The following is a 26,971-nucleotide window of genomic DNA, read 5'->3' on the forward strand; positions in this document are numbered from 1 at the left end:
TAGCTCCATAGCTTGAGACATGTAGATATTGCTTTTGTCGAAGTTGTTTGCATTAACCAGCAAATTGTACAACAAGCGGATGCATTGTAACAAGAAAATTCCAACAGCTATTTTCCAGATTTGAGCCTTGTCTCTAAATCTCCTTCTAGTCCAAACTAAAAGGGATATAGAATTGATAAAATATATATAAACTACCCCTGTTTTCACCAAAGCCCCCAAATAATTAAACTTAACTCGTGCAAGGAAGCAGGAAATGAGAAGCCAACGAACATCGGAGCTACGCGAGAACTCGTCATGAATATCACGGATGCGGTCATCGTTTCTCCGGCGAGGGAAACGTCCGGGGGGCTCTACGTTCTTTCTAACCTCGACCAGACCTACCCTCACATGATCGAGATCGTGTTCGCCTTCAAAGGAGAAGGGAGGGGAAGCTGTTCCACTGCGACCGAGACGATCAGAGCGTCGCTGGCTGAGGTATTGGTCGACTTCTATCCATTCGCAAGCAGACTTGTCATGGGCAGTGATGGGAAGATGGCAGCGACATGCACTGGGGAAGGTGTCTTGTTCGTCGAAGCGATGTCGGACGAGGACATCGGGATGCTAGGCGATATTAGCGTCATCAATCCTGGGACACTGCGAAAACTTGTGAAGCATAGCGACGGAGCCCAAACCATAGTGGAAGAACCTTTGCTCACCGTGCAGGTAATGTTTCCAGAGATTCGTTTTCTGATGTAAACACCCGCTTATAGTGTATGTATAATCCAGGTGACGACATTCAAGTGCGGAGGGATCACCGTCGACATCGTGATGAATCATGTCCTCGTCGATGGTAAAGCCCTTGCGGACTTCCTAACTTGCTGGAGTGATGTGGCTCGAGGCAGGTCGCCATCAATTCTTCCCTTTCTCGATCGATCGGTGTTGTGCCCGAGGCGACCTCCACGTGTCGATCTCCCCCACCATGAGTATGCTCCGATAGATCAGCCATCTGAAAGGACAATCGACCCCCAAACCAAGCCCCATGTTTACAGATCATTCCACTTCGAACCACACACTCTCATTCAACTCAAGAAAGTGTCAACAATCACAACCCACGATGGCTCTACCATAGTCCCTACGAGCTTCGAAGTCATATCCGCGCTCGTGTGGGTTGCGCGAACCAAAGCTCTCGGAATGGATCCTCACGAGACAACAAAGCTTCTCACCGCGGTCAATGGTCGGCCCAAGTTCGACCCACCGTTACCAAGCGGCTACTTTGGGAACGGCATTGCTTGGTCATGCGCCGAGTGCAGTGCGGGCGAATTGACCCGCAAGCCCTTCTTGTTCGCTGTCCGGACCGTGCAAGAGGCGCTCCGATGCGTCACCGAGAGTTACATACAGTCGGCCATAGACCACGTCGAGCTGAACAGTGTCGTGGTCGACTACAAGGGTAACACTTGCTGCATCAGCAAGTGGAGTCGGCTCCCTTTCTACGAGACGGATTTCGGGTTCGGGAGGCCGTTCCAGGTGGCGCCGACCACGGTCCCCCACAACCTCGTCTTGGTCGCTTCCCAAAGCGGGGAGACCGACAACTTGGTTGTGTCTCTGGGGCTTCCTCGTGATGCCATGGATGTTTTTTCAGAGTTGATTCAGTCTGAGCTTGCACTGATGAATAAGTACTAGTCTCATCCATGGAATTGAGGACTATAAGTGTGGTTTGTTAGATGTGTGGAGTCTAGTTTCTGCACCTCTAGTTTTCAAGTAGAATAAGACAGTGCATGTCACTGTGTTGGGATGCTTAAGCCTGTTGTATTATTTGAGATGCTTCCATCAATATTGTGATGTACTTTCCTAAAAAAGGGAATGTTATTGATTCAAATGTTAAATTATGAAAGGGCAATTATAGTATATACTAGTGGTGCAAAAGCCAGAGGTCTCGCACATAATTGATTGGACAGAGTGAGTAGTTTAAGGCCATACGAGACCACTCGCATAGAATTATTTTAACACATGGGCGGTTTATGTTCTATTTTTCCTTTATGAAATAATCGATTCATTATGTGACAAGGCCAATTCTCTCGAGATTTTGCTATGCCTTATTTATACAACAGTCCATTGTGTCACATTATTTTTGTAAGCACATTTTTTAGCCACTATATATATATATATATAGATTTGGAAGAGTATTGATGGGTTTTCTCTTTCTTCATGCAATGTACCTATTGAATTCAAGGTTGTGTATCTAGAGCACTGACGACGACGTGGCAACAACATAGGAACCCTACAACCAAGAATTCGATACTATACATAAAGTGCAAATAGTGCATTATTTTAGTAGAATTTTCTTTATGAGAATCAGAAAATAATGTGTCTATCTACGTATGATTGGCTTTGTTGTGCATGAAATGTTATGTGGTATGTATACAGAAAATATCTACTAATGTATTCAGTAGTTGATATAGAGTGGAAAAATTGATAATACCATTCACTATAGAGAGTACAATTATTTCGGTTCCATCCAATACAACACGTAGTAAAATGCAATATCGGAGTAATGTTTCTTGGAAGATAATAATTACTTTAAAAAGTGACTGAAAAACTCGAGTTGAATTAGATAAAAATAGCCTATGATAATCCAATCCTTTAAAATAAGAAGAAATATTTGATAACGGTAAAGTAAATTCATAAGGCAAATGAATCCATAAAGTTCAATTATTAACCAAGTGATATGCATTGCATTCATGTGATATTTCCTTATGCTTATTCAACTTCATGATTATTGTCACTTTCTAAAAAAATTCTATAAATACATTACTGTTATAGAGAGCGATGGTGCAAGACTAGAAAAACAATTTTAACAAATAAAATTTTTCAATATTTCTGGAAAAATAAACCCGCATGGGCAAGTGTCCGAGTTAATTTCTAATGGATACTCCTGTTCTCTCTAGCTAGCTGCCATTTTACTAATAAAAACTCCTTTTAGAATGGGTGAGTTTTACCGGCGATCATTGAAATTTAGTGTACTATCAAAGGTCATAAAACTGTCTCTTGATCAATCAATGTAAGATCTCTAATTTTTTAAATGGATGCACTTTCATTGGAATTCGATCAGTCCTTTGGGGAAATGATGATATTGTGGCATGGAGCAATTATAAAATTTTACGAAACCACTATTAACTATTGTAAAGACTTAAACTAAACTATTATATAAATGTCCAATTCAATATTTAACTATTCTAACATTCCCTCTGATGCAGAGAAAGTTACGCTTGGAAAGAATTCCAAAAGATAGTGTTTATTTTGAATAATGAAGTGTCGATTACAATATCTTAGGTGCCTTTTATAAGTAGGTCGCCATTTAGAAAATAACCAAATAACTGAAATCTAATAACAAAATTAAAAATATATTGATAAACCAGAAAATCCAAAATCTAATAACAAATTAAGGAAAATATATTGATAAACTAGAATATCTGAAATCTAATAACAAATTAAGGGAAACGCGTGGATCAAATATTGTAACCAATTTGTAATCTCGAAGATCACGCAATCCTCTTTGATTTGTGGGACTGCCTGCTCTTATGACGGTCCAATGTTTCCATAAAGGCATTTGCATGTTGTTCTACATCAGTCTCCTCCACTTCAAAAAAACTCGACCTCGAGTTATGATTAGGATAAATAGGAGTATATGGAGGATGATACTCAAGTAGATCCGCTACATTGAATGTCGGGGAGATGTTGAGGTCACCAGGAAGATCAACAACATAGGCATTGTCATTGATTTCCTTCACAATTCGATAGGGACCAACTTTCTTGTGCTTCAGCTTCTTATATGTACCAATCAGAAAGCGTTCCTTGCGAAGGTAGACCATCACTTCATCACCCTTAACAAATACCTTGAGGTGACGATGTTTATCTGCAGCAGCTTTGTAAACAGTAGTGGAAGCTTCTAGTTGTTGCTTCACCCCCTCTTGTATCTCTTGTAATTTTGTTGCTAAGTTTTCAGCTGCATTACTATATCCTGAGACTTTGGGCGAAGGCACGAAATCTAGTGTATGTTGTGGCGTTCGCCCGTAGATGACCTCATGTTTACGGACATTTAGCATAATTCCTGCATTTTGCTTCTTATAGGACTTTCCAATTGAAATAGGTAAATCACATACCTATGTCACCTTCAGTTTGGCCCCTTTACGAATTCACTTGATTGTATAAGGGGAGGGATGTAACTCCATCTTTAGTTGTAAATGGTCCACCAAAGCCTTGGACACTATGTTCTCACAACTTCCACTGTTGATGATGACATCGCAAACTTTGCCATAGACAGTACAACAGGCACGAAAAAGACTATTACGATGCGTGTCTTCTCTTCATGGAGCAAGTAATAATCTCCTAATAACGCAATTGACATGCCCGCCCTCCTCATCTTCCACTTCTTCCTCATCAATCCAGTCATCTTCGTATGTGTCATCGTCGTGCTCGACAACATTGGCCATCTTTCGCTGTGGACAATCACTAGAACGATGTCCCAATTCGTTACACTTGTAGCATTTGATTGGTGGTGGCTTAGCGTACGGGTTCTGGGCATTCTGATTGGCATTATGGTTGTTTGCAACGACTGGTTCCTTGCGCACCCCAGTAATACTTCCCGGAGTTCTGTTCATAGTGTTGGTTTGCTGGTTGGAGGATTCTGAAACATCTAGTTGTCTCCCTTTTCCAGATGATCCTCGAGCGGAATAATTGTTAGCCCGATTAATGGGGCTAGTTTTCTCTATTTGCATCTCAACCTTTCGGGCCATCTCTTGAGCATCCTCAATGGAGAACAAACGATGTTGTGAAACACGGTCTTGAAGATTAAGTCGCAAACCATTAATGTACATGGCGGTCTGTTGTGCCTCCAACTCAGCCAGGTTGTTACGGGCGGAAAGTCGGAGAAATTCCTTCATGTAAGCTTGGACTGATCAGCTTAGCTGCTTACAATTCTGAAATTGTTGAAATAATAATTTTTCATAATTGGTTGGGAGGAACTGAACCTTCAACATTTCCTTCATCCGATTCCATGTTCAGATGGGAGCTTTTCCTTGTCGACGTCGGGTCGGTTGTGTTTGCTCCCACCACGCGGGGCGCCGCCCCCTTCAATTTGTATGCCACCAATTTTACTTGGCAATCCTCTTCAATCTCCATGGCATCGAAGAATTTCTCAACTTCCTAAAGCCAATCCAAAAAGTCTTTAATATTCAAATTGTCATTAAAGGTCGGAAGGTCAACCTTAAGTTGATATTGCTTGGGGTCTCGTCAATATCCCTGGTTCCAGTGGCCTCCACAAACAGGCCAATCCAGGAACTCTTCTTCTCCTTCAAAGTCCTTGACATAGGCTTGTCGCCTCTGTCGGGGATTTGCCCCACGTTCCATAGTTGCTTTCGAGTCTCGAATTACCTGAGCATGTTCAGCTAGAAGATTACCAGGTATGGGGTTGGTAGACAAACGCCGGATGGCAACAAGTAATTCTTGAAACCTCCGTTCGGTTTGCTCCGCAAATTGGTTGAACTCATCCCGTGTAATAGGCTCATTTCTACGGCCTTCAGCTACGGGGAGAGTGTCATTAACATTATTAGCCATCGTCACAGGAGAAACCTGCTTTGATACCAAATGACGCAGAGAAAGTTACGCTTGGAAAGAATTCCAAAAGATAGTGTTTATTTTGAATAATGAAGTGCTGATTACAATATCTTAGGCGCCTTTTATAAGGAGGTCATCATCTAGAAAATAACCAAATAACTGAAATCTAATAACAAAATTAAAAAGACATTGATAAACCAGAAAATCTGAAATCTAATAACAAATTAAGGAAAAGATATTGATAAACCAGAATATCTGAAATCTAATAACAAATTAAGGGAAACGTGTGGATCAAATATTGTAATTAATTTGTAATCTGGAAGATCACGCAATCCTCTTTGATTTGTGGGATTGCCCGCTCTTATAATGCTCCAACGTTTCCATAAAGACATTTGCATGTTGTTCTACATCACCCTCTCATGTATATGTTGGATTTTGGCCTATCACTAAGCATGCAAATTTGTAATAAGGAAGATAAATAAGGGCTTGGAAATATTTCAACTCGAGATCCCATGCTCTAATACCATGTATATTTTTAAAAGTTTTTATTTTTATTTTTAAATAATCCACCTTAAATATCCACCATAGAAAAGCCATACATGTATGCCTAAGAAAGTTCCACATAACACCAAAGTGGAAAAATGACACCACAAGCGTCATAACTTGTCAATTGATCATTTAGATACCGGAATTTTTAAAAGTCATTCACTTTAGTGACATAGCTTTTCAAGCAATGATTTGAGTGCTACAACTTTTTAAAAATGTACAACACAAGTGTTATAAATTTTAATATCATGTCAGATTTTCCAACACTTAGGTGATGGACAAAAAGACACTGGAAATACCAAAACTTGTGTATGTCACTCTCTTTAGTGTCAAAAATTTTCGTCGACTCACTTAACTCCCAAATTGAAGAAAAACAATCACTTTAGTTCCAACGGTAAGAAATTCCAACGAAAGTGATTTCATGGCTTTTATAATTAAAAAAATAAGCTGAGTTGGCATATTTGTTAAAAAAAATAAAAAATCCAATGCACATGGATTTTGCCCCTCTCTATGAAATCTCAACTCTCTCTTGCTTCGCTGTGCGCTTGTCGATTCCATTTAAGCTTCCTCACGATCATCATTAACCGTCTCTCTCTCTCCCTCATTTCGGGTTAGATTCGCTTCCAGCTACTACAGTTGAGTAGATCTCACAGTGCAATCATTTCTTCGTCCTGATCTCGACACTCGAGGGTCGTCTCTCAGTGATCACTAGGGTTTGTCGTACTTCACCGGCTTCGAAGAATTGCTAGATCTTACTGAGAGTCGATGCAAATGTTGAATCTAGTGAAAAGGTTAGTGGTCACACTGATCAGGACTTCGTGTGACCTTATCTCGTCAAGATCTTGGGATTCTTGCATTGTTCAGGTGGTTGAAATCGCTTGATTTGGTTCACTATTGTTGCATGGATCGACGAAGGATAAGAAGCCCTACGCTGATTGAAGGACCTCCAAGACGCCTCTTGGGTGGGGCGTTCCAGCTGGCATCACTATTTTGATTTTGACACAACTTGTGATCGATCTATGCTTCGGTCTTGTAGTCTCTGTGTAGTGAGTGCGGGATCAGGAGCAAGAAAAGGAGGTAAGCTGTGATCGGCCTGAACAAGATGGGAGTGGAGATCAAGAAGGTGAAGTGTAGCAGTAGCAGCAATAGTGGTTTCTTGATGCGAAGGGTCTTGGCCTAGGGAAGAGAAGTGTTGATGCAGACATTAATGGGGTTGATTTTGTTAGTTGTTGAGTTGAATGGTTTTGTTTCGACTTTGATAATGTTTCTCTTTGTTTTCATTTACTCTGTGTCAAATTTTTTTCTTGAAAATTGGATATGGAGGTGGTAGCATGACACCTGATTACACAAAATCAATCTTGTTCACTCATGCCAAAGTTCGATTCTAATCTGTCTTCTGTAGTAAAAGTGGTGTCAGATTTGATCTGCTCTAGTTTGGCCCTTCTTCTCTGTTTACTGGCTGCTGAATTTATATCTATAGCGGCTCTTACCAGTAGTTGTACTTTGTAGGCTATGGATTCAAGTTCTATGTCTCTATAGTCGGAGGAAGATGTTGTCAATCTAACCAATCACCACAGTTTCTTTATATCTCTTATTGTGTGCAAGGGCTTGCCTTGACTACTCATGAATTATGATCCTGTTCTTCCTAAATGTTATATTATTTAACCCTAACTTTCATCTGGTTTGATTTAGTTTTATCGAAGATGTGGATTTTTTGTGATTGATTTTGAGTTATATGAGTGTTGCCTTCATTAGCGTTTGTCTACAGTGATCAAATCTTTAATCAAAGTACATGGAACTTGCTATGTTTTCCATTTTTTTATTCCTCGGATAGTAAGGAATCAAGTCTATTAGTTGCAACTGCCACCTTGGTAGCCGTGGTGGTTTGGGCTCTCTTCCCCTCATGAAGGGGAGGAGTTCAAATCTCCTCACGGTCGCTTGGGGTCTTAAGTGGGATGCCGGGGGTGGTGGGTCCTCCAGCTTACATGTCCCCCAAGTTTACTCGCCGGTTGCTGGCCATACAGGGTTCCTGGGTCACAAAAAAAAAGTCTATTAGTTGCAATGTTTGCTCGGTTGCCAAGTTGAGCTCTTAGATTGATAGTGGTTTTCAGCAAATATAATATGGATGGGAGCTCACTGAGAGTCCTGATAAGCTGTTTGAGTAAAAGCTTTCTTATACTCTGAATTAGAGTGTCTTTCACTCATCTTTCTTCTGTGTTTTGATTAGATGAAGTTAACTTTGGTGATTATTGGAAAGTTTGTTTATGTGATTTGTTGTAGGCATGCTTATTGTTCATTCAAAAGTCCAGGGCGTGTTGTTAAATAATTCGAAATACCATGATTTTCGGTGATCTTGTTTCATGATATTGGCAAAGTTGTCCTCACAGCAGGTTGTAGCGTTGGGTAGTCACAATCGCTGGATTGGTTCTCACCCCAAAAAGGGCAATCCACGCCTTGGATGTTCCCATAGTTGAACAAGTTGCTGCAATTTGAGTACAAACTGCAAGTCATCGTTGCCTTGCGATTGAGTCACATTGATCATCAAACTAAAAACATAGCACATACTAGAAGATGTGAATTCATTCTGTTGAAAGACAGAATTCCTGATCAGTTGGATGGACTGGGGTTGTTGTTGTTTGAGCAAACAGATAGCGGCCAAGAAAGATGGGTTGTGAGTGATAAATCACTGAAGTGGAATATGGGTTGGAAGACAATAACTAGTCTTATTGGGTAGACGTGAAAAGAGGAATTTTTGTCGAGTTATTAGAAAGCTGGACATAATCAGTGATCTAGTGAAATGGTCTAAGTTGAGAAACCTTGTGATGGCTCACTAATCAAAATTGTAATTAAACTTAAACAAACAAGCAAAGCCATCTCACATACTTTTGTGCAGAACCGATGTCATATAGTCCCACCCAACCCCATCCACCTAATCTATATTATGTGTTGTTGGTGCAAAATTAGTGCCGGTGTATTTTGTGGTTGCACCAGCTATGTGTTGGTGTAGAATTAGTGCTAGCGCAAGTACAAAAGCACTAGCAATGTGCTGGTGCAGTGCAAGTGAAACAAAAAAAGTGAAACCAACACATCCATTTTTAAAAACTTGTGTAGCACGAGTTATTAATTTTTAACCACGAATGGCATTTAAGTGACCACTTTTAGCAAAACTTGGCATTCAATCACTATTTACAGCTTATGACACTAAATATTCACTTGTGAAAGCTACTAGATGATATCATTTATGCTTTAGATGTTGATTGGACCCTCTGGTGTGCCACGTCGGCTTGAGAAATTTAAAAAAAAAAAAAAAAAGGCCACATCAAATTTCTGGCCAACAGATTGGAATTGGCACTGAAAATATCATTTTTAAAAAATTGGCAATTAATTGATAAAAAAAAAAACGTTTTGGTACTAAAGGGAGCGCCATGCACAAGTTGTGGTACTTTTGGTGTCCTTTGTCATTGAAAAAGTCGCATTACCAAATTCAGCTTTTTTTTTTGGGTCCAATATTTCAACGTTATTTCAAAAGTTGACATTTAAGTGGTTGATGGAATAGTCATGGTACTATAGTAGGGGTTGTACGAAAGTTATGATATTTGTTGTGCTTTTTTTCCTACCATAGTTGATCAACCAAAGACAAGCAACCCTATGCCATTGCATCTTCAATGGTAATGAGTAAATGCGACCTTTAAGTAAGTCCGCCAAATAGTACGGACTTCTCCCTTCCACTTGTTTCACATGCCCTTGCTACAATTAATACAAACATCTCCCTTCCACTCGTTTCCCATGTCCATGTTTCACATGCTCTCTCCTATAATTAGTGCAAACTTCTCACTTTGTTCATTCGTCCACTCTCCCTCTCTCTCTCTCTCTCTGTCACCACTTTTTAAGAAAACTTCTTGATTCTCAATCATCTCCATTTTCAAGTCGAAATTTGCCGCCGCGATCCCGCTCTCTAGTGCCACCGCGAATGCAATGTCAGCCAAGTGGATGCCTAGTCGGCCCTGGCAACCCTACCTTGATGGTTCGACACCCGGGTAAGCAAATCTTAACACTAGTAGCAACCCCTTGGAAGAGTGTATATTTGCAATTACGTCCAATCTTCCTAGTGTGAAGGGAAGTTGTTGAAAAAGGTAATGGCAATGACATCCAGAAAAATTGGCTGCGTCTTTGTCAAGCCAACTTCTGACAGGAAAGTTTGGTCAAGTGCCGTTCAAACTTCCATCGGTGGTGAAGAAATGAAAGTTTAATACCAGCAGTAAAACCAAAATTCAGCGACTTGATTGAAATTTCTATGGATGCATTTATTTATGGAAAATTCATAATTTAGAAACCTTCTTAAAAATAATTACTTGTATCACTTAATAAATTAGAAATAGTTTCATCATTAATAAATTGTTAATAATAAAAATATTTTCTATTGACTAATTTTTCAAAACGATACAAACAATCATTTTTATGAATATGTTCTCTAAATTATTCATTTTCCTTGAACATTCGGATAATTTACTCCATTCTGCTGAAAGTAATTTTGACAATATTTTTTCTCCTCCGAAGTAATATCAAAGTAATTTAATCTAGAATCTGAGGATAAGAACTAAAAGGTTAATACCACGAAAAACCCCAAACTATTATATCCGTAATAAATTTAATAAAAACTAATTTTTTTAGATAAAAACCCCAAATTGATACACCTATGAAAAATTTATCCCAAGTTAATTTTTTGACAATGAGAAACCCCAAATAGGTGTGCCTGTGACAAATTTACATTCGTTAGTTTTCGTTAAATTTTACATTCAAATTGTTAAGTTGGATGACATGTGACAATTCATGGGTGTGCCGATTTCAGGTTTGCTCTCTATTTGTCACATGTGCATCAGTTTGAAGTTTTTCGTGGTATTAATCTAATTTAATAGAAGGTAAATTTATAACAAATGTACCGGTTTATGATTCTTAATAGTAAAAAAATTAGTTCAAGGCAAATTTTGTTATAAATGTATCGGTTTGAGCTTTTGGTGATCAATAAATTAATTTTGGATAAATTTATCACAAGTGTACTAATTTGAGTTTTGATCAAAAAATTAGTTTATAGTAAATTTATCATTGATGTGCCAGTTTAGAATTTTAGTGGTATTAGCCAAAACTAAAAATTGCGCATGGTTATTTTTTTTAAACTTTGGAGTGTAAAGGTTTACGATAAAATAACCTTATTTACGACTTTGGAATACTCATTGATATTTTCGATGTTTCGTCTATGTTATCATATTGCTAGTATAAACACCTAGAGGGGGGTGAATAGGCGCACATACAATTTTTCTCAAATACGGAAGCAACAGATTTAAATACGATCGATGTAGAGAGAGTAAGGAAGAGAAAATCAAACACAGGATTTATAGTGGTTCGGCTTATTCCAAGCCTACGTCCACTCTTCCGCACTGACCCCATCGGCTGGATTTCACTATGATCAAAGAGAAGTTACAGCAAAGCTTTGCCTTGATTCCTCGGTGTAGATGTTCTATCACACCTCCTCAAGGTCTCTCACAAATATAGACTCTCTTTTGTATACAAGTATTTGCTCAAGAGATTTATCTAAACAAATAGGAGCTTCGGACTTTGGAATTCTTCTATCGCGCACTCTTCTTAAACAACTAAGAACGTCTTCCTTATATACTCCTTTATGCCATCATACCCGTTGGCACTTTCCAAAAGAATTCCTCCAATCTACCCGTTGGACGGAATCAATTAGGAAGATCGTTCGAGCTATAAAAGGAACGTGTTGATAGCCCATCAATCATGTTCGCCCATACAATCAGAATCTCGGTTTCCATAAGCAGAACCTTCCAATAATATTTAGACAATCATCGAATCTTCAGTCATTGAATCAATCTTTGATCAATCAAAGGATTCTGATACGTCTTCTCCAGCCACGAGACCTTCTCCAGATGATAAGGTTAAATCCTGAACAAAACATCCAGTTCGGGATAACCTTTCTTCAACGGATTAGAGACTGTCAATGAGGATAGACTTTGAGTCTTGAGTCGGCTGTCCTAAGTCTTGAGACTTTAACTAACAAAGTCTGCAGACCTTCGGACTAGGCGACGGAAACATTTTGTCAACTTCAAAACTCTTCACGAGATTTCTCCAACAATCTCCCCCTTTTTGATGGTGACAAAACCTTCCTACGCAGATTTGGATAATTTTGACCTGCAAAACATTTCTCAAACACATATGCATATAAATGGCTAATAGAATAACACTAGAATCTGCAACCACAGAAAATAGGTTAGTCAAATATATGATTAAGCCATTCATAAGATATCAATATTGAAAATAGAAGCAGTCAAATCCAAGTCTAGGCGGTTCTTATCCAGGACACAAAACAAAGTCAAAGTCTGTCAAAAACAAGCAGATGAGATAAACACAATCCAACAAACAGTTAAAAAGATTGAAAGGTTTTTTTTTTATCAAATCAGCAGCATCTCTCCCCCTTTTTGTCATCATTTAAAAAGGATGAAATGAAATCAAGATTGCTTGGGAACGCGAACAAGCTGGAAATCTTCCATAGACTGAACAATGCCTTCCAGCCTCTTAAAGTCTTCCTTCAGCTGTACAACCTCCTCACTTTTGGCATTGGCTTGATTCTGAATAGAGAGGGCTTGCATCTTTTCATTTAAAGAACAGGAAGAAGCTTGACCTTCATTCTTCAAGCTTTGAACTTCGCATCCCAAGACATAAATCTGACCTTTCATCTCCAAGAGAATATCCATAATTCTACGAAAATCTGCTCCATTATCGGTCCCGAGTACTTGCTTCGCTCGTTCGATGGAGTAAAGTAGATGATGGTGGATCGGCATAATCTCGCGGGTTGGGTGATGAAGCTTCATGACCTTCCTCTGGAAATTGAGATGCATAAACATCTTCGGGTGCTGCGGGCGAGCGGCGACTCCTTCACTTGCATCTGGATGTGAAGACGTCACTCCTTTCTCTCCCGATCTCCCCCTGTTTCCATGCCTACGGTGGAGAAGAAATTTCCTCGGGTTCTCCTTCTTTCTTTCTTCTTTCTTTCTTGCTCGCTCTTTCTTTCTCTTTCTTCTTCTTCCTTCTCCTTTGCTTCTCTTTCTTCTTCTTCCTTCTCCTTTGCTTCTCTTTCTTCTTCTTCCTTCTCCTCTGCTTCTTTCGTCTTTTGTTCCGATTCTTTCTCTGGAACAGGACGACTTAAGTTCTTCAAAGCCATTGCGGAGATGGTGATGTCATCGTCATCATCTTCATCCTCAACGAGGAGAGCTCTTCTTTTCTTTGATGGAGCAGCCATGGGTTCCTTCCCTTTTCTCTTAGCAGCAGAAGAGAGTTGATGAGACTTGGCAGGAGTCTTCTCCTTGAATTTCTCCAATTCCTTGCTCAGTTCCTTCAGACGCATTTTGGTCACCATTTTCAGTCCTACCACCATATGATCGCATGATCGAACACAAAAGATTTGCGGAGGCTAAATATTCGGATGTCTCTGAATAACCTTCGTAACAAGGCTTGGGTAAGGGAGTTGACCTCTGTCCTTCATCACTGCTCTATACATATGAAACATGATAGTATGAGGAAGAGAAAACTTCTTTCCACAGAGGATGGCATACATCAACTTTGCCTCAGAGCTTGAAACATCAGTTTTGGAAGTTGATTTCGGCCGAAGGCAATTAATCACGGTCTTGTGAAGCAAGATGTTGAATGCATTCATCCTTGAGTAGGTGATCTTCTCTTCTGTTCTCCTGTCCTTCACCAATTCAAGTGTGGCCCGAGCAATGGAAACTTTAATCGGTTGATATCTGCCTCTCTCAACTTCTAACACATCTGCCAGCATATCCATATCCACAACATAGTCTTGTTCTTTGACACTGAAGGAAAATCTATTCGCATCTAAAAAGCTAAGATTTGAATAGAAGTAAGCGGTCAATTCAGCATAAGCCTCAGTTGAGTCAGAACAGAACTTTTCAAGTTGAAGATAACTGAACTTTTCCCTCAAGTTTACTTTCACAGCATCCAGAAAATCAAAGTCCACACTCCTAGGGTTTATTACCCCACGCTTGACAATTTCGAGTACGATCCTTTTGTTCCTTTGATCTGAACAAATCTCCCTTTTTCCTTGAATTTCAGCCGCAATACCCATTTTTGGTTGAAATAGACTGAACAGATTGTCATCATCATTCCCATCTACGATTTGGCCCCATCACGAGGATCACTTGGGATATTCGCAAGGGTTTCCTCGGCCACCCCTTTACGAGCGATTCCCAAACTTTCCATTCTTTTCGAAAGATATATTCGTTCCTATATCCTTTTTCTTTAACAAAATCATCAACATATTTCAAAGGAGTACGAATTCCTTTTAAAGCACGATATAGCTTGTAGATAAAAGCGGGCTTTTGAACTCTTACGGGTCCGCTTCCTCGATGATTTCTTCCTACGATGAACAACACCTTGAGGACTAGATGATGGAGAATGACGCTGCTGAGAATGTTGTGGGCTCGGTTGCTGATCCGGAGAAACTTCATCTTCATAAGATCAAAGTGCGTAGGCCCCTCACTCATTCTCTGTGGTCCCCCTTGCGATTCTTGAGGACTTTCGTGAAGATGACATCTTTCTCGGTGTTTGGAAGTTTCCTTGCTTGACTTTCCCCGAAAAGATGACAACTTTTTGAAGATTTAGCGAAGAAGACAAACGGGAATGGAGGATTGATGCTTTCTAGGGTTTTGAGAGGAAAGAGAGTAGAAAAGTGAAGAGAAATCGACGGTGCTCGTTCGGTTAAAAGAAGGATAAACGAACCGTCACAAAGGAAATAAAAATATGCCTTTTCAAAATAACTGTTTTTATCCGCAAAAATAGCTATTTCAAAAATAACTTCCCTTTTGAAAATGAATCGATGCAATATTTACGTTAATTAAATATAGCAACAATTTAAACAAGTCTGATGATCGTACCTTTTCAAAATAAGATTGGAAAGAGAAAGACTTACAGTCTGAAGGTCGAGACAAGACTGTAGATAAAGTCTTGTAAGCCTGAGTCTGAAAGTCTTTAGACTTTGATATCCTCATACCTCAAAATATTGAATCTGGTCCGTATAGACTCAAATTGATTTTTCTCCAAAGGCTTCGTGAGTATATCAGACAGCTGATTCTTTGAGTCAACAAATTGAATTGAAACATCACCATTTTGAACATGATCTCTAATAAAGTGATGTCGAATTTCTATGTGCTTCGCTCTTGAGTGGAGAATTGGATTTTTGGTGAGGTTGATAGCGCTAGTGTTGTCGCAATTAATCTCTGTGCATGAGTCTTCGATTTCAAAATCTCTTAGCTGTTGTTTTATCCATAGAATTTGTGAACAGCAGCTTCCAAGAGCTACATACTCTGCTTCTGTTGTTGAAAGAGACACAGTACTTTGTTTCCTTGAAAACCAAGACACTATTCTGTTTCCAAGCAACTGGCAAGTTCCTGAAGTACTCTTTCTATCAACTCTGCAACCGGCCAGATCTGCGTCTGAATATCCCAGAAGTTTAAAGTCTCCCTTCTTAGGATACCAAAGACCGATGCTTGATGATGAAGCGACGTATTTAATGATGCGTTTCGCAGCACTGAGATGGGATTCTCTAGGATCGATTGAAACCTAGCACGAGATGCAAACACTCAACAAAATATCAGGTCTAGAAGCGTAAGATAAAGAAGTGATCCAATAATGCTCATGTACAGCTTTTGATCGACTTTCTTCCCTTCTTCATCTTTGTCTATCTTTAAAGAACTTGACATTGGTATGTCTGTCTTTTTGCAATTTTCCAGACCAAACCTTTTGACAAGATCATTAACATATTTTTCTTGAAAAATGAAAGTCCCTTCCTTCAATTGTTTTACTTGAAGACCAAGAAAGAATGTTAATTCTCCCATCATACTCATTTCAAACTCATCCTGCGTAAACTTTGAAAATTTCTTGCACAGTCTTTCATTTGAGGATCCAAAAATAATATCATCCACATATATTTGAACAAGTAAGAAACTTTTATTTTCCTTTTGATAAATAAAGTCGTATCTACTTTACCTTTGACAAAACCATTTTGTAATAGGAAATTACTTAACTGTCGTACCAAGCCCGAGGTGCTTGTTTTAAACCATACAAAGCCTTTTTCGGTCGAAGACCGAGTCGGCTTCTTTGGGTCTTCAAACCACAGCGGTTGTTCCACATAAACTTCCTCATGGATAAATCCATTTAGGAAGGCGCTTTTGACGTGCATTTGGAATAACCTGAAATTCTTATAACAGGCAAACGCAAGTAAAAGACGAATAGCTTCTAACCTTGCCACTGGAGCGTAAGTCTCATCATAGTCTATTCCGTCTTCTTGCGTATATCCCTTGGCCACGAGTCTTGCTTTATTTCGCATAACTTTTCCTTTCTCATTCATCTTGTTTCTGAACACCCATTTAGCTCCAATAACAGTTTTACCTTTTGGTTGGGATGTCAATTCCCAAACATCATTTATGCTGAACTGTCTGAGCTCTTCTTGCATAGCTTCAATCCAGCTTTCATCAGATAAAGCTTCTTCTATGCTCTTTGGTTCAATTTCAGAAACGAGTGCCACATCACTAGACTCTTCTCGCCTTTTGGATCTTGTGCGAATTCCTTCATTAATTTCACCAATTATAAGATCTTTGGGATGACTGGACTTATGCTTCCATTTACTCGATGATTTGTCTGGTAGATGATCTCTTTCTTTATTTGGATCTTCACTAACAACCTGATGCTGGTTTTCCAGAGTCTGAGATGCTTCTCGAGATATAGACTTTGGAGGGTCTGGAGCAGGTTCAGATTCTTCTTGATGAGTCTGACTTGATTCATCTTGCGTTGAGTCTTGAAATTTGACATTCATTGACTCCTCTACAGACTGGCTCTTCTTGTTATAGACTCTGTAAGCTTTGCTTGATGTAGAATATCCAAGGAAGATACCTTCATCTGATCTTTCTTCAAACTTACCAACTCGATCTTTTGCATTTTTTAATATAAAACATTTGCAACCAAATACATGAAAGTATGAAACAATAGGCTTCTTTTCTTTGAATAACTCATAAGGGGTTTTACGAAGAATAGATCTTAAGAAGACTCTATTGATGATATAGCAAGCTATTGAAACAGACTTCAGCCCAAAATCGAGAAGAAATTTTACTTTCAATTAAAAGAGTTCTAGCCATTTCTTGAAGAGATCTGTTCTTTCTTTCCACAACTCCATTTTGTTGAGGAGTATACGGAGAGGAAAACATATGCTTACAAGCTAGATTCATCACAGAATTTTGTAAAATCTTGATTTTCAAATTCACCTCCATGATCTGTTCTTATACTAGAGATAACACAACCTTTTTCATTTTGAACCTTTTTAGCAAATTTTTCAAAATACGAAAAGGTTTCGGACTTACTTGTAAGGAAATATACCCAAGTAAAACGGGAGTAATCATCGACAATTACTAGGCAATACTTCTTACCCCCAATACTCTGAGTTCTTGTTGGTCCGAAGAGATCCATATGCAGCAACTGTAATACATGATTAGTAGAGACATGATTTATTGGCTTAAAAGAATTTCTTACCTATTTTCCCAGAATACATGGAGTGCATGAATCAGTCTTTTGGTATGGCAATTTTGGTAGACCTCGAACAAGCTGCTTTGATGAGATTTTGGCTAATTGCTTCATATTGACATGTCCAAGCTTTTTGTGCCATAAGCTTGTTTCGTCTTGAATTGAGATAAGACATTGTGATTCATTTGGTTTCACATCCAGAAGATAGATGTTTCCATGTCTTCGACCCAAAAAGATTGAGTAGAGTCTTTGCGATTCCGGAACATGTTCCTTCTTGAAAGAAGATCTTGAAACCAGTATCACACAATTGACTAATGCTGAGAAGATTGTAATTGAGTCCTTCCACTAGGGAGAGATTACTTATTGTGAGAGTACCAATTTTCACGGTTCCAAATCCCACAATACTTCCTTTGTTGTTTCCTCCAAACGAAACTTTTCCACCATTTACTTGAGCAATCTTTATAAAATAATTTGAGTCTCCTGTCATGTGTCTTGAGCATCCGCTGTCAAGATACCACTTTACCTGTTTCTTGATGGAGACCTGCATTTAAAATAAAGTCTCAAGTTTTCTTTGGTACCCAAATTTTCTTGGGTCCTTTGGTGTTAGTAAGATAAACAGTATTAGCCCATACTTTCTTAATAGGTTTCCATACCATAGGACACTCTTTTTCAAAGTGATCCGGACTGTTGCACTTAGAACATTTGAGAGAATTTCTTCATACGGCTTTAACAAAAACTTTCTTGAAGTGATTTTTGTAAACCTCACTTGAAAGCCTTTTCTTAATTCTTTCTTTTACTTTAGGAAAATCAATCAAGGGAATTGTTTCTTCTGTCATACCTAGACCAGACTTATTGAAGTAAGGTCTTTGTGCTGAAAAGAATTTTCTCAAGATTTTCAGATCCCATAGAAAATTTCTTTGATATATTAGATAAATCTGTTTTTAAGAAAGCATTTTCTTTTAAAAGATTTTCTTCATTTTCTTTAAGATTGGAAACAGACAAGTCTAGACTTTTAACTTTTCTTCTAAAACATTTTCCTTTTGTTTTAGAGTTGAGTTTTCCTTTTTAGTTTGGAAATACTTTTGAGAGAAGTCTTAAGACTAAAGCATAGTTCCTCAATATATTTAGAAACTTTGACAGGAATTTTAAAATTACTTGCCTCAAATTCACTTGTCTAAGTCGATCCCGAGTCGATCCAAAGTCTCGAGTCGATTGTGCCATCGGACATAGATTGGCATATTCATTATCACTTTCTTCACACTCAATATCACTCCGGGTTTCAGCTTTGAGAGCTTTTCGAAATTTTTCAGCTTTTCCTTTCTTTTCTTCAAAAGAGGACAGTTGGGTCGATGTGTCCCTTTTTTTGCATTCAAAGCAGACTACATCTTTGTTTGGCTCCTCATCATCAACAGACTTGGTCTCTGTCTTTGAAAGCCTTGTTTCTTTGAGTTGAACCTTATTCCTTTTCTGTTTAGTTTTCTGAATCTTCTTATCATGAGAGCAAGCTCCTCATCATCCATATCTTCTTCAAAATCTGTAACATCATAATCATCATTTGATTTTAATGCAATGGATTTCTTACCTCTTGGATCTTCATCTTCATTGATCCTTTCCACTTCATAGGACTGAAGAGTTCCAATCAGCTCATCGACAGATAGTGGCATAATTCTCTGCGTCTCTCTTATCGAAGTCTTTATGTGATTCCAATCCTTGGAGAGTCCACGTAGTAGCTTGTTTACTTTCATGGGATCAGAAGTTGGTTGACCTTGATTTTCAAGACCATTTACAATATCTGTAAAACGACTAAACATGTCAGATATTGATTCTCCTGGTTTCATTCTAAAGGCTTCGTATTGACCGAGAAGAATGTTGATTCTTGTTTCCTTCACTCGATCTGTTCCTTCATAGGTGATATGCAATCTATCCCAAACTTCTTTTGCTGTACCACAAGAATATATTCTATTATATTCAGTTGGTGATAAAGCACAATATAAGGAATAAATTGCTTTTGCATCGAGTGTCTGTCTCTTGGTTATTTCTTCTTGAGACATTCCGCTGGATTCTTCAGTTTCTTTTCCTCTTTCAGAGACTGATGCAGTGGTAGGAGTAATTCCTTTTTCTACAACGTCCCATTCTAGAGGATCCTTTGATCGTAGGAAAGCTTTCATCTTGTTTTTCCAGATGTTGTAATCCTTTCCATCAAAGTAAGGTGGTCTGGTATTGCTTTGCCCTTCCATCAGCCCCCGGTGCTAGCATACTAGCCATGGATCTTTTACTATGAAGTAAAACACTTCAAATAAAGTAAGTACACAGGCTCTGATACCAATTGATATTGCTAGTATAAACACCTAGAGGGGGCTGAATTGGCGCACATACAATTTTTCTCAAATACGGAAGCAACAGATTTAAATACGATCGATGTAGAGAGAGTAAGGAAGAGAAAATCAAACACAGGATTTATAGTGGTTCGGCTTAGTCCAAGCCTACGTCCACTCTTCCGCACTGACAGCCCACCGCCTGGATTTCACTATGATCAAAAGAGAAGTTACAGCAAAGCTTTGCCTTGATTCCTCAGTGTAGATGTTCTATCACACCTCCTCAAGGTCTCTCACAAATATAGACTCTCTTTTGTATACAAGTATTCGCTCAAGAGATTTATCTAAACAAATAGGAGCTTCGGACTTTGGAATTCTTCTATCGCGCACTCTTCTTAAACAACTAAGAACGTCTTCCTTATATACTCCTTTATGCCATCATACTCGTTGGCACTTTCCAAAGGAATTCCTCCAATCTACCCGTTGGACGGAATCAATTAGGAAGATCGTTCGAGCTATAAAAGGAACGAGTTGATAGCCCATCAATCCTGTTCGCCCATACAATCAGGATCTCGGTTCCATAAGCAGAACCTTCCAATAATATTTAAACAATCATCAAATCTTCAGTCATTGAATCAATCTTTGATCAATCAAAGGATTATACGTCTTCTCTAGCCACGAGACTTCTCCAGGATGATAAGGTTAAATCTGAACAAAACATCCAGTTCGGGATAACCTTTCTTCAACGGATCAGAGACTATCAATGAGGATAGACTTTGAGTCTTGAGTCTGGCTGTCCGGAAGTCTTCAGACTTTAACTAACAAAGTCTGCAGACCTTCAGACTAGACTGATGGAAACATTTTGTCAACTTCAAAACTCTTCACGAGGATTTCTCCAACATGTTATTCACAGGGTTGATATTTTCGATGTTCCGTCTATGTTATTCACAGGGTGGGCTCCGAAATTCTCGGGACATCTGAGTCACTTGAGCATGAAGGCAAAGATGGCGCGTAGCATGTATACTGTAAATCTTGAATCTGACTGGATATGCATGACTCCGGTATCCTACGAAGAATGTAAATCTCCCTCTAGTGCAAACTAAAAGGAATGTAGATTTGATAAACAGAATAGACATTACTCTTGTATCGCCAACGCCTACAAATAATTAAATTTAATTATTATGATACGTGATTTTGTGCAAAGAAGCAGGAAAAGAGAAGCCAACGAACCTTGGAGCTACCCGAAAACTCGATATGAAGACAATGGATGCATGTAATGTTTCTCCGGCGAGGGAAACGCTTGGCGGGCTCTACATTCTCTCGAACCTCGACAAGACTTTCCCTGACATGGTTGAGATTTTGTTCGCCTTCAAAGGCGAAGGGAGGGGAAGGCGTTTGGCTGTGGGCCTGTGGCCGAGATGCTCAGAGAATCGCTGGGCGAGGTATTGGTCGAGTTCTATCCATTCGCCGGGAGACTCGTCGTGGGGAGTGACGGGAAGATGGCAGTGAGATGCACGGGTGAAGGAGTTCCGTTTGTTGAAGCAATGTCGGAGGACGACATCGGAATGCTGGGCGACATCAGCGTCATCGATCCACCAATGCTGCGGAAACTCGTCAAGCACAGCGATGGAGACCAGACCATATTGGAAAAACCTTTGCTGACAGTGTGGATAATGTTTTTTTACCTTTTTTCACCGAAATCAGTGGCATTAGGCATCGGTAATGTTTTTTTTTTTTTTTTTTTGTGATTCAAAATAAATTGTTATTCTCACAATAAATCAATGATAATTACATTAAAAATAGCTAAATATGGACACTCGAAGATGGTGGTTCACTGAGTGACTTCTTTTTATTAGAGGGCCCGTATCAATAGGTCCTACTTCTGTACATCCCTGTTTACTGTTTATCTCATAATCCAGGGGACAACATTCAAGTGCGGGGGGATCGTCCTCGGCATTCTCGTGAATCACATCGTCGTCGATGGTAAAACCCCCACGGACTTCATAACTTGCTGGACTGATGTGGCTCGAGCCAAGCCGCTATCGATTCGTCTCCTTCTCGATCGATCAATATAGTGCCCGAGGCAACCTCCGCACGTCGATCTCCCACACCACGAGTATGCTCCGATAGATGGGCGTCCCGAACGCATAGCCAACCCCCAAACCAAGCCTTTTGTTTACAAATCATTCTGCTTCAAACCACTCACTCTCGTTAAACTCAAGAAAGTGTGCATAATCAAAACCCACGATGGCCCCCTCTATAGTCCCTACGAGCTTCGAAGTCATATCAGCGCTCTTATGGATTTTGCGGACCAAAGCTCTCGGAATTCATCCTCACGAGACAGTGAAGCTTCTCATTGCGGTCGATGGTCGGCCCAAGTTCGACCCTCCTTTGCCGAGTGGCTACTTCGGGAATGTCCTTGTGTGGTCCTATGCAGAGTGCAGAGCGAGAGAACTGTTTCACAAGCCCTTCTCGTTTGCTGTCCAGACTGTGCACGAGGTGCTCCAATGCGTCACCGATAGTTATATACGGTCGTCCATTGACCACATCGAGCTGAACAGGGTCGTGGTCGATCGTGAGGGCAACACTTGCTGCATCAGCAAGTGGAGTCGGCTCCCTTTTTACAAGACGGATTACGGGTTTGGGAGGCCGTTCCAAGTGGCACCAGCTACTGTCCCCCAAAACGTCGTCTTGGTCTCTTCTCAGAGCACGGAGAGCGACAACTTGGTTGTGTCGCTGGGGCTTCCTTGCGATGCCATGGATGTTTTTTCAAAGTTGATTCAGTCTGAGCTCACACTGAAAAGCAAGTTTTAGTCTCATCCATAAAATGCGTTTTGGTTGACTTGGGTGAAGTCTGAGGAGGACTACCACAGCGCCTGCTGGGCTGCTTATGCCTGTTGTATATGACATGCTTGCATCAATAAAAAGGGAATATTAGAGAAGCAAATGTCAATTCATGAAAGAGTAATCACAGCATACTCTTAAAAAAGGAATATTAATTACATTATACAGTGGCAGTGTAAGAGCCATAGGTTTCACGTATCAGTAATTTGGGAGAGTGAATAATTTAAAGAAAGACGAGACCGCTTGTATAAAATTATCTGATCATATTGGTGGTCTATGCACTATTTTTTTCCCCTTTTATAAAATAATCGATTCATTACATGACAAGACCAGCTCATTACATGACAAGACCAACTCTTTAGAATGTTCATTATGACCTATTTATTACTCCATCCATTTTAATGCACTATTTTCGTAATCCCATTTTTCAGCACTATCTATATATCTTTAGCATTGGGAAGAGTATCGGTGGATTGTCTTTTCCTTATGCTATGTATTATCTGTTGAGGTATACGTGTGAGCATATTACAAGAAAAATTTCATCTTTGGGAGACTAAATAGGGATTGATTGGTTAATAAAATCTAGTTGAATTATAATTTATTACTTAAGACTCTTAAATAAAAGTAATCAAATGACATGATATGTAATGGGTTCAGACTCCATAAGGCATTCTTTGAAGGAAGGATATTCCCGAATTACTTAGATGGCTGGGAATTTGAAGAGTTCTAAAGATTTAAGAGGCTGGGGATTTGAAAACTTCAGTACGTGAAACTTGCACAATTGTAAGATAAACTTTTTTGGGTTCTATCGAGTAGTCCAACTTTGCGAATTGTGCTTGATGTGATGCATCCAATAAATTCATTGTCAGGAAGTGTTGAAGTGGCACTTACTCCATAATTGATTACTCCATAATTGATTATACGGCTGCTAATATGTGGATCACTGATTTTGACAAGTCACTTTACTTTTCTGTTTCCTTTCTCTCTCAGACTAGACAAAAATATTGACTTGCGAGTGGTGCCTCTCGCCCATCTAGGGTGTGTTTTTTTGTGTTTATTTTTTTCTATTTATGAACACAAATCTTGTTTTTTTTGTTCTCGGAAACAAAATAAGAACAGAAGCGCATTTGTTTGTGTTTTTGTTTCAAATCTATTTTTTTGTTCCCAGGAACAAATTTGGAACAGAAACAAGAAACAAGAAAAATTTATTTCTTGTTTCAAATACCTTAGAGAAACAAATCTCCTCTCTCTTCTTTATTTTCATTTTCTTTTCTTTTTATTTTTCTTTGGCCGGTCGCCGGCCTCGGCCATGATTGGCGATCGGCCGTCAAAGGCCGGTGACGCCATCAAGGGCAGGTGACCTTGCCGGAGCGTTGCCAGCCCCGGCGAGGCCGAGTGTTGCTGGCCCCTGGTGAGGCTCAGCCTTGCCGGATCTAGGCGAGCCCGAGCTCGCCTAGCCAAGGCGAGGCCGAGTCTCGCCCAACCACGGCGAGGCTCGGCCTAGCCGGGGGCCGATGAGCCTCACCGTGGCTGGGTGAGGCCGCCGGCCCTCGTTAGCCGATCGCCGGTCATGGCCGAGGCCGCGACCGGCCAAAAGGAAGAAAAAAAAAGAAAAAAAAAGAAAATACAATAAAAATATTAAAAAATTAAAAGAACACAAAATTTACTAAACGTGTTTCTGTTCTTTTTCCATTCTAGGAATAAGTTTACCAAACGCGTTCTTGCTCAAAATTGTTCCTCGGAACAGAAATAGTTTTTTCTATTTCTTTTTCCTAAAACAATTTTTGAACAAAAACGTTACCAAATGCACCCTTAGTGAGCCAGCGTGTTTGAAATGCTCTCTTCTATCTCTTTCCCTCTCATGTGATCCTTCGCTCTTTGTTCTCTTTCCTCCTCTCAGGCGAATCATGCCCTCGTCAGTTACCTTCGCCGTCACCTTGTCCACCGATCCCACTCTAGTGACAGCTCCACCATTGAGGTTCTCCACCGCCCCTACAGCCGGCCCCCAGGTTCAAGAGCAAGCCCAAGTCTCCCATCACCATCATCCACAACCTCGAACCCTCCCTCAACCCTTGTCTCCTCGAGGTCCCTTGCGGCTCCAATATCATTGCCTCCCTCCATAGGTCATCCATCGGCCTCACTGGTCCACGAATAAGCCCAAGCCCCCTATCATCTACAACGCCAAGCCCTTCCTAAGCCCCTACATCCTCGAGGTCCCTTGCGACTCCGATGTCATCACCTCCCTCCATAGCTTCAAGATCTGGATCGAGCCTTCGCTGAATTTGGCGAAAGCAACCCTCACCTTTGGCTGGTCGCCGACCATGGCCAAGCACTAGCCACAAGCCAAAGGAAAGAAATGACAGAAAAAGAAAGGGAAATAAAGGAAGAAATAGTGAAGAAGAAGAGAAACAAGAGGTGCATAAGAGAGGAGAGAGACAGAGGAAGAGATAGAGAGGGGCTTTCAAAATTTCTGACACGTGGGTCTAAATATAACACGTGTCGCTCACTAAATGGACTTACATAAAAATGAGACAGCCCCACTTGTATATCCAATATTTTCTCAGACTATCCGTGCCTATTGCCGACAGCCACCACTGTTTAACTCTGTTTATTGACCTCGGACGAAGGCTGTGACTGAATTGAGGTCCCCGCTGCAAACAATGACGATGACAGACGACGGCAACAAGGAAGAAGGTGATGGAGCGTTTGTGGTGGAGAAAGAGTTTGGCAAAACTCACGAGGGAGGAGAACATGAAAATGAAAAACAGAAAAGCACATTCTTTAATTTATTTAAGTTTCCCTTGGTAATCCTTGTCAACATCTTTTGTTGAATAGGCGAGTCACATGTGAGCAAGCAGGCTGTGTTGATACACATCATGTGACAATTCTTCTAACGCAGTTAATAGGTCAGGTCACATTTGGTACTCGATTGAACAAGGATAAAAGTTACGGTGATATTGAAAGAGGCAAAAATTCAAGCTCCTCTAGTGCCACTGCCTATTATGTTTTGGAGTAAGTAGTTCATGACACAATTAATAATGGTTTTATTATAACTAGTCTAATGATATCACAAGTACCTGAACTTTCTTCCACTTTACAATCTTGTACTCTAATCTATTTGTCAATCAAGTATCTAAGCTTTTCACATTTGGCTCAATGTGAAGTCTCTATTAAGTATATCATTATGTCATGTGATTTTATTTGTTTGCCTCACTTACTCAGTTCCATTTAAGATCAATTGGTAATGTGGCTCGCTCACTTAAATTTTTTTTGTCATTTTTGTTTAGCATTGGGTGATGAGAAGGCATAGAATGTCTCTATTGTAGCGGCATTATTGCAAGAGGTCACGTTGGAAGAATATTAAATACAGAGTCTCCAGCTCATACACACATAAGGTATCTTCGAATGAATTCGAAGTACTATTTTCCTCAAATGTTGCACATTGTTAATTTGATTACCATAACATTTGATGAAACTAAGAACTATTCTTGTTGAGCATTGGTTGAGTGACTAATAATATATTTTTTATGATATAAATGACATTAGTTACTTCTAATACTGAGTTAGAAAAAGTATTAATTAATTGGACATACGTAACATGCGATAATGACGTCACAATCTCATGATAAAAGAAAAATGGGATTTGGGGGCCGACGCCCAACCCAAGAAAGATCGACTCCCTCAAAAAGCTTATTTAGCCAACCTAATTAGCAAATTCCAAAATGCATTTAGCCATGAGGAGAAACAGCATAGTTCGTCATGTATAGCTTGGTATACAAAATTTGCAATGAACGTATGTACAAGTCTTTGGACCCCTTTGATGGTGCTGAGTCAGACGCTCTTGATCAAGTGGGTCAATAAATTGGCGTTGGATGGCTTCATACTACTGCGTCGCAAGCCAAAGCTCTCTCAGTTACTGATGCGGCCATGGGGCACACAATGGCAGATTGGAGAACGGAGATCGCACCGTGTGCCTACCGTCGGCTCACGAGCAGATCAATGAAAGTGAGTAGAGCATCAAGGCTCAGGTTTAGATTCTGTAGGAAAGAGGCTTAGCACTGTATGGAATAAGA

The 26,971-nt window shown here is 39.8% G+C and overlaps 3 protein-coding genes across 3 annotated transcripts; all 3 read left to right on the forward strand.

The window, feature by feature from the left end:
- Positions 1-294: 294 nt before the first annotated feature.
- On the forward strand, positions 295-1,659 carry LOC120295899 (omega-hydroxypalmitate O-feruloyl transferase-like). Its single transcript, XM_039317511.1, has 2 exons — positions 295-702; positions 766-1,659. The coding sequence occupies exons 1-2, from the start codon at positions 295-297 to the stop codon at positions 1,657-1,659; spliced, it is 1,302 nt and encodes a 433-aa protein (XP_039173445.1).
- Positions 1,660-21,472: 19,813 nt separating this feature from the next.
- LOC120295900 (omega-hydroxypalmitate O-feruloyl transferase-like) lies at positions 21,473-22,129 on the forward strand. Its single transcript, XM_039317512.1, has 2 exons — positions 21,473-21,718; positions 21,974-22,129. The coding sequence occupies exons 1-2, from the start codon at positions 21,473-21,475 to the stop codon at positions 22,127-22,129; spliced, it is 402 nt and encodes a 133-aa protein (XP_039173446.1).
- Positions 22,130-22,301: 172 nt separating this feature from the next.
- Positions 22,302-22,868, forward strand: LOC120295901 (omega-hydroxypalmitate O-feruloyl transferase-like). The gene has a single exon (XM_039317513.1). It carries the CDS (start codon positions 22,302-22,304, stop codon positions 22,866-22,868), a length of 567 nt encoding a protein of 188 aa, XP_039173447.1.
- The last annotated feature ends 4,103 nt before the right edge of the window (positions 22,869-26,971 follow it).

Source organism: Eucalyptus grandis, chromosome 7 (assembly GCF_016545825.1).
Source record: "Eucalyptus grandis isolate ANBG69807.140 chromosome 7, ASM1654582v1, whole genome shotgun sequence".
NCBI classification, from domain to species: domain Eukaryota; kingdom Viridiplantae; phylum Streptophyta; class Magnoliopsida; order Myrtales; family Myrtaceae; genus Eucalyptus; species Eucalyptus grandis.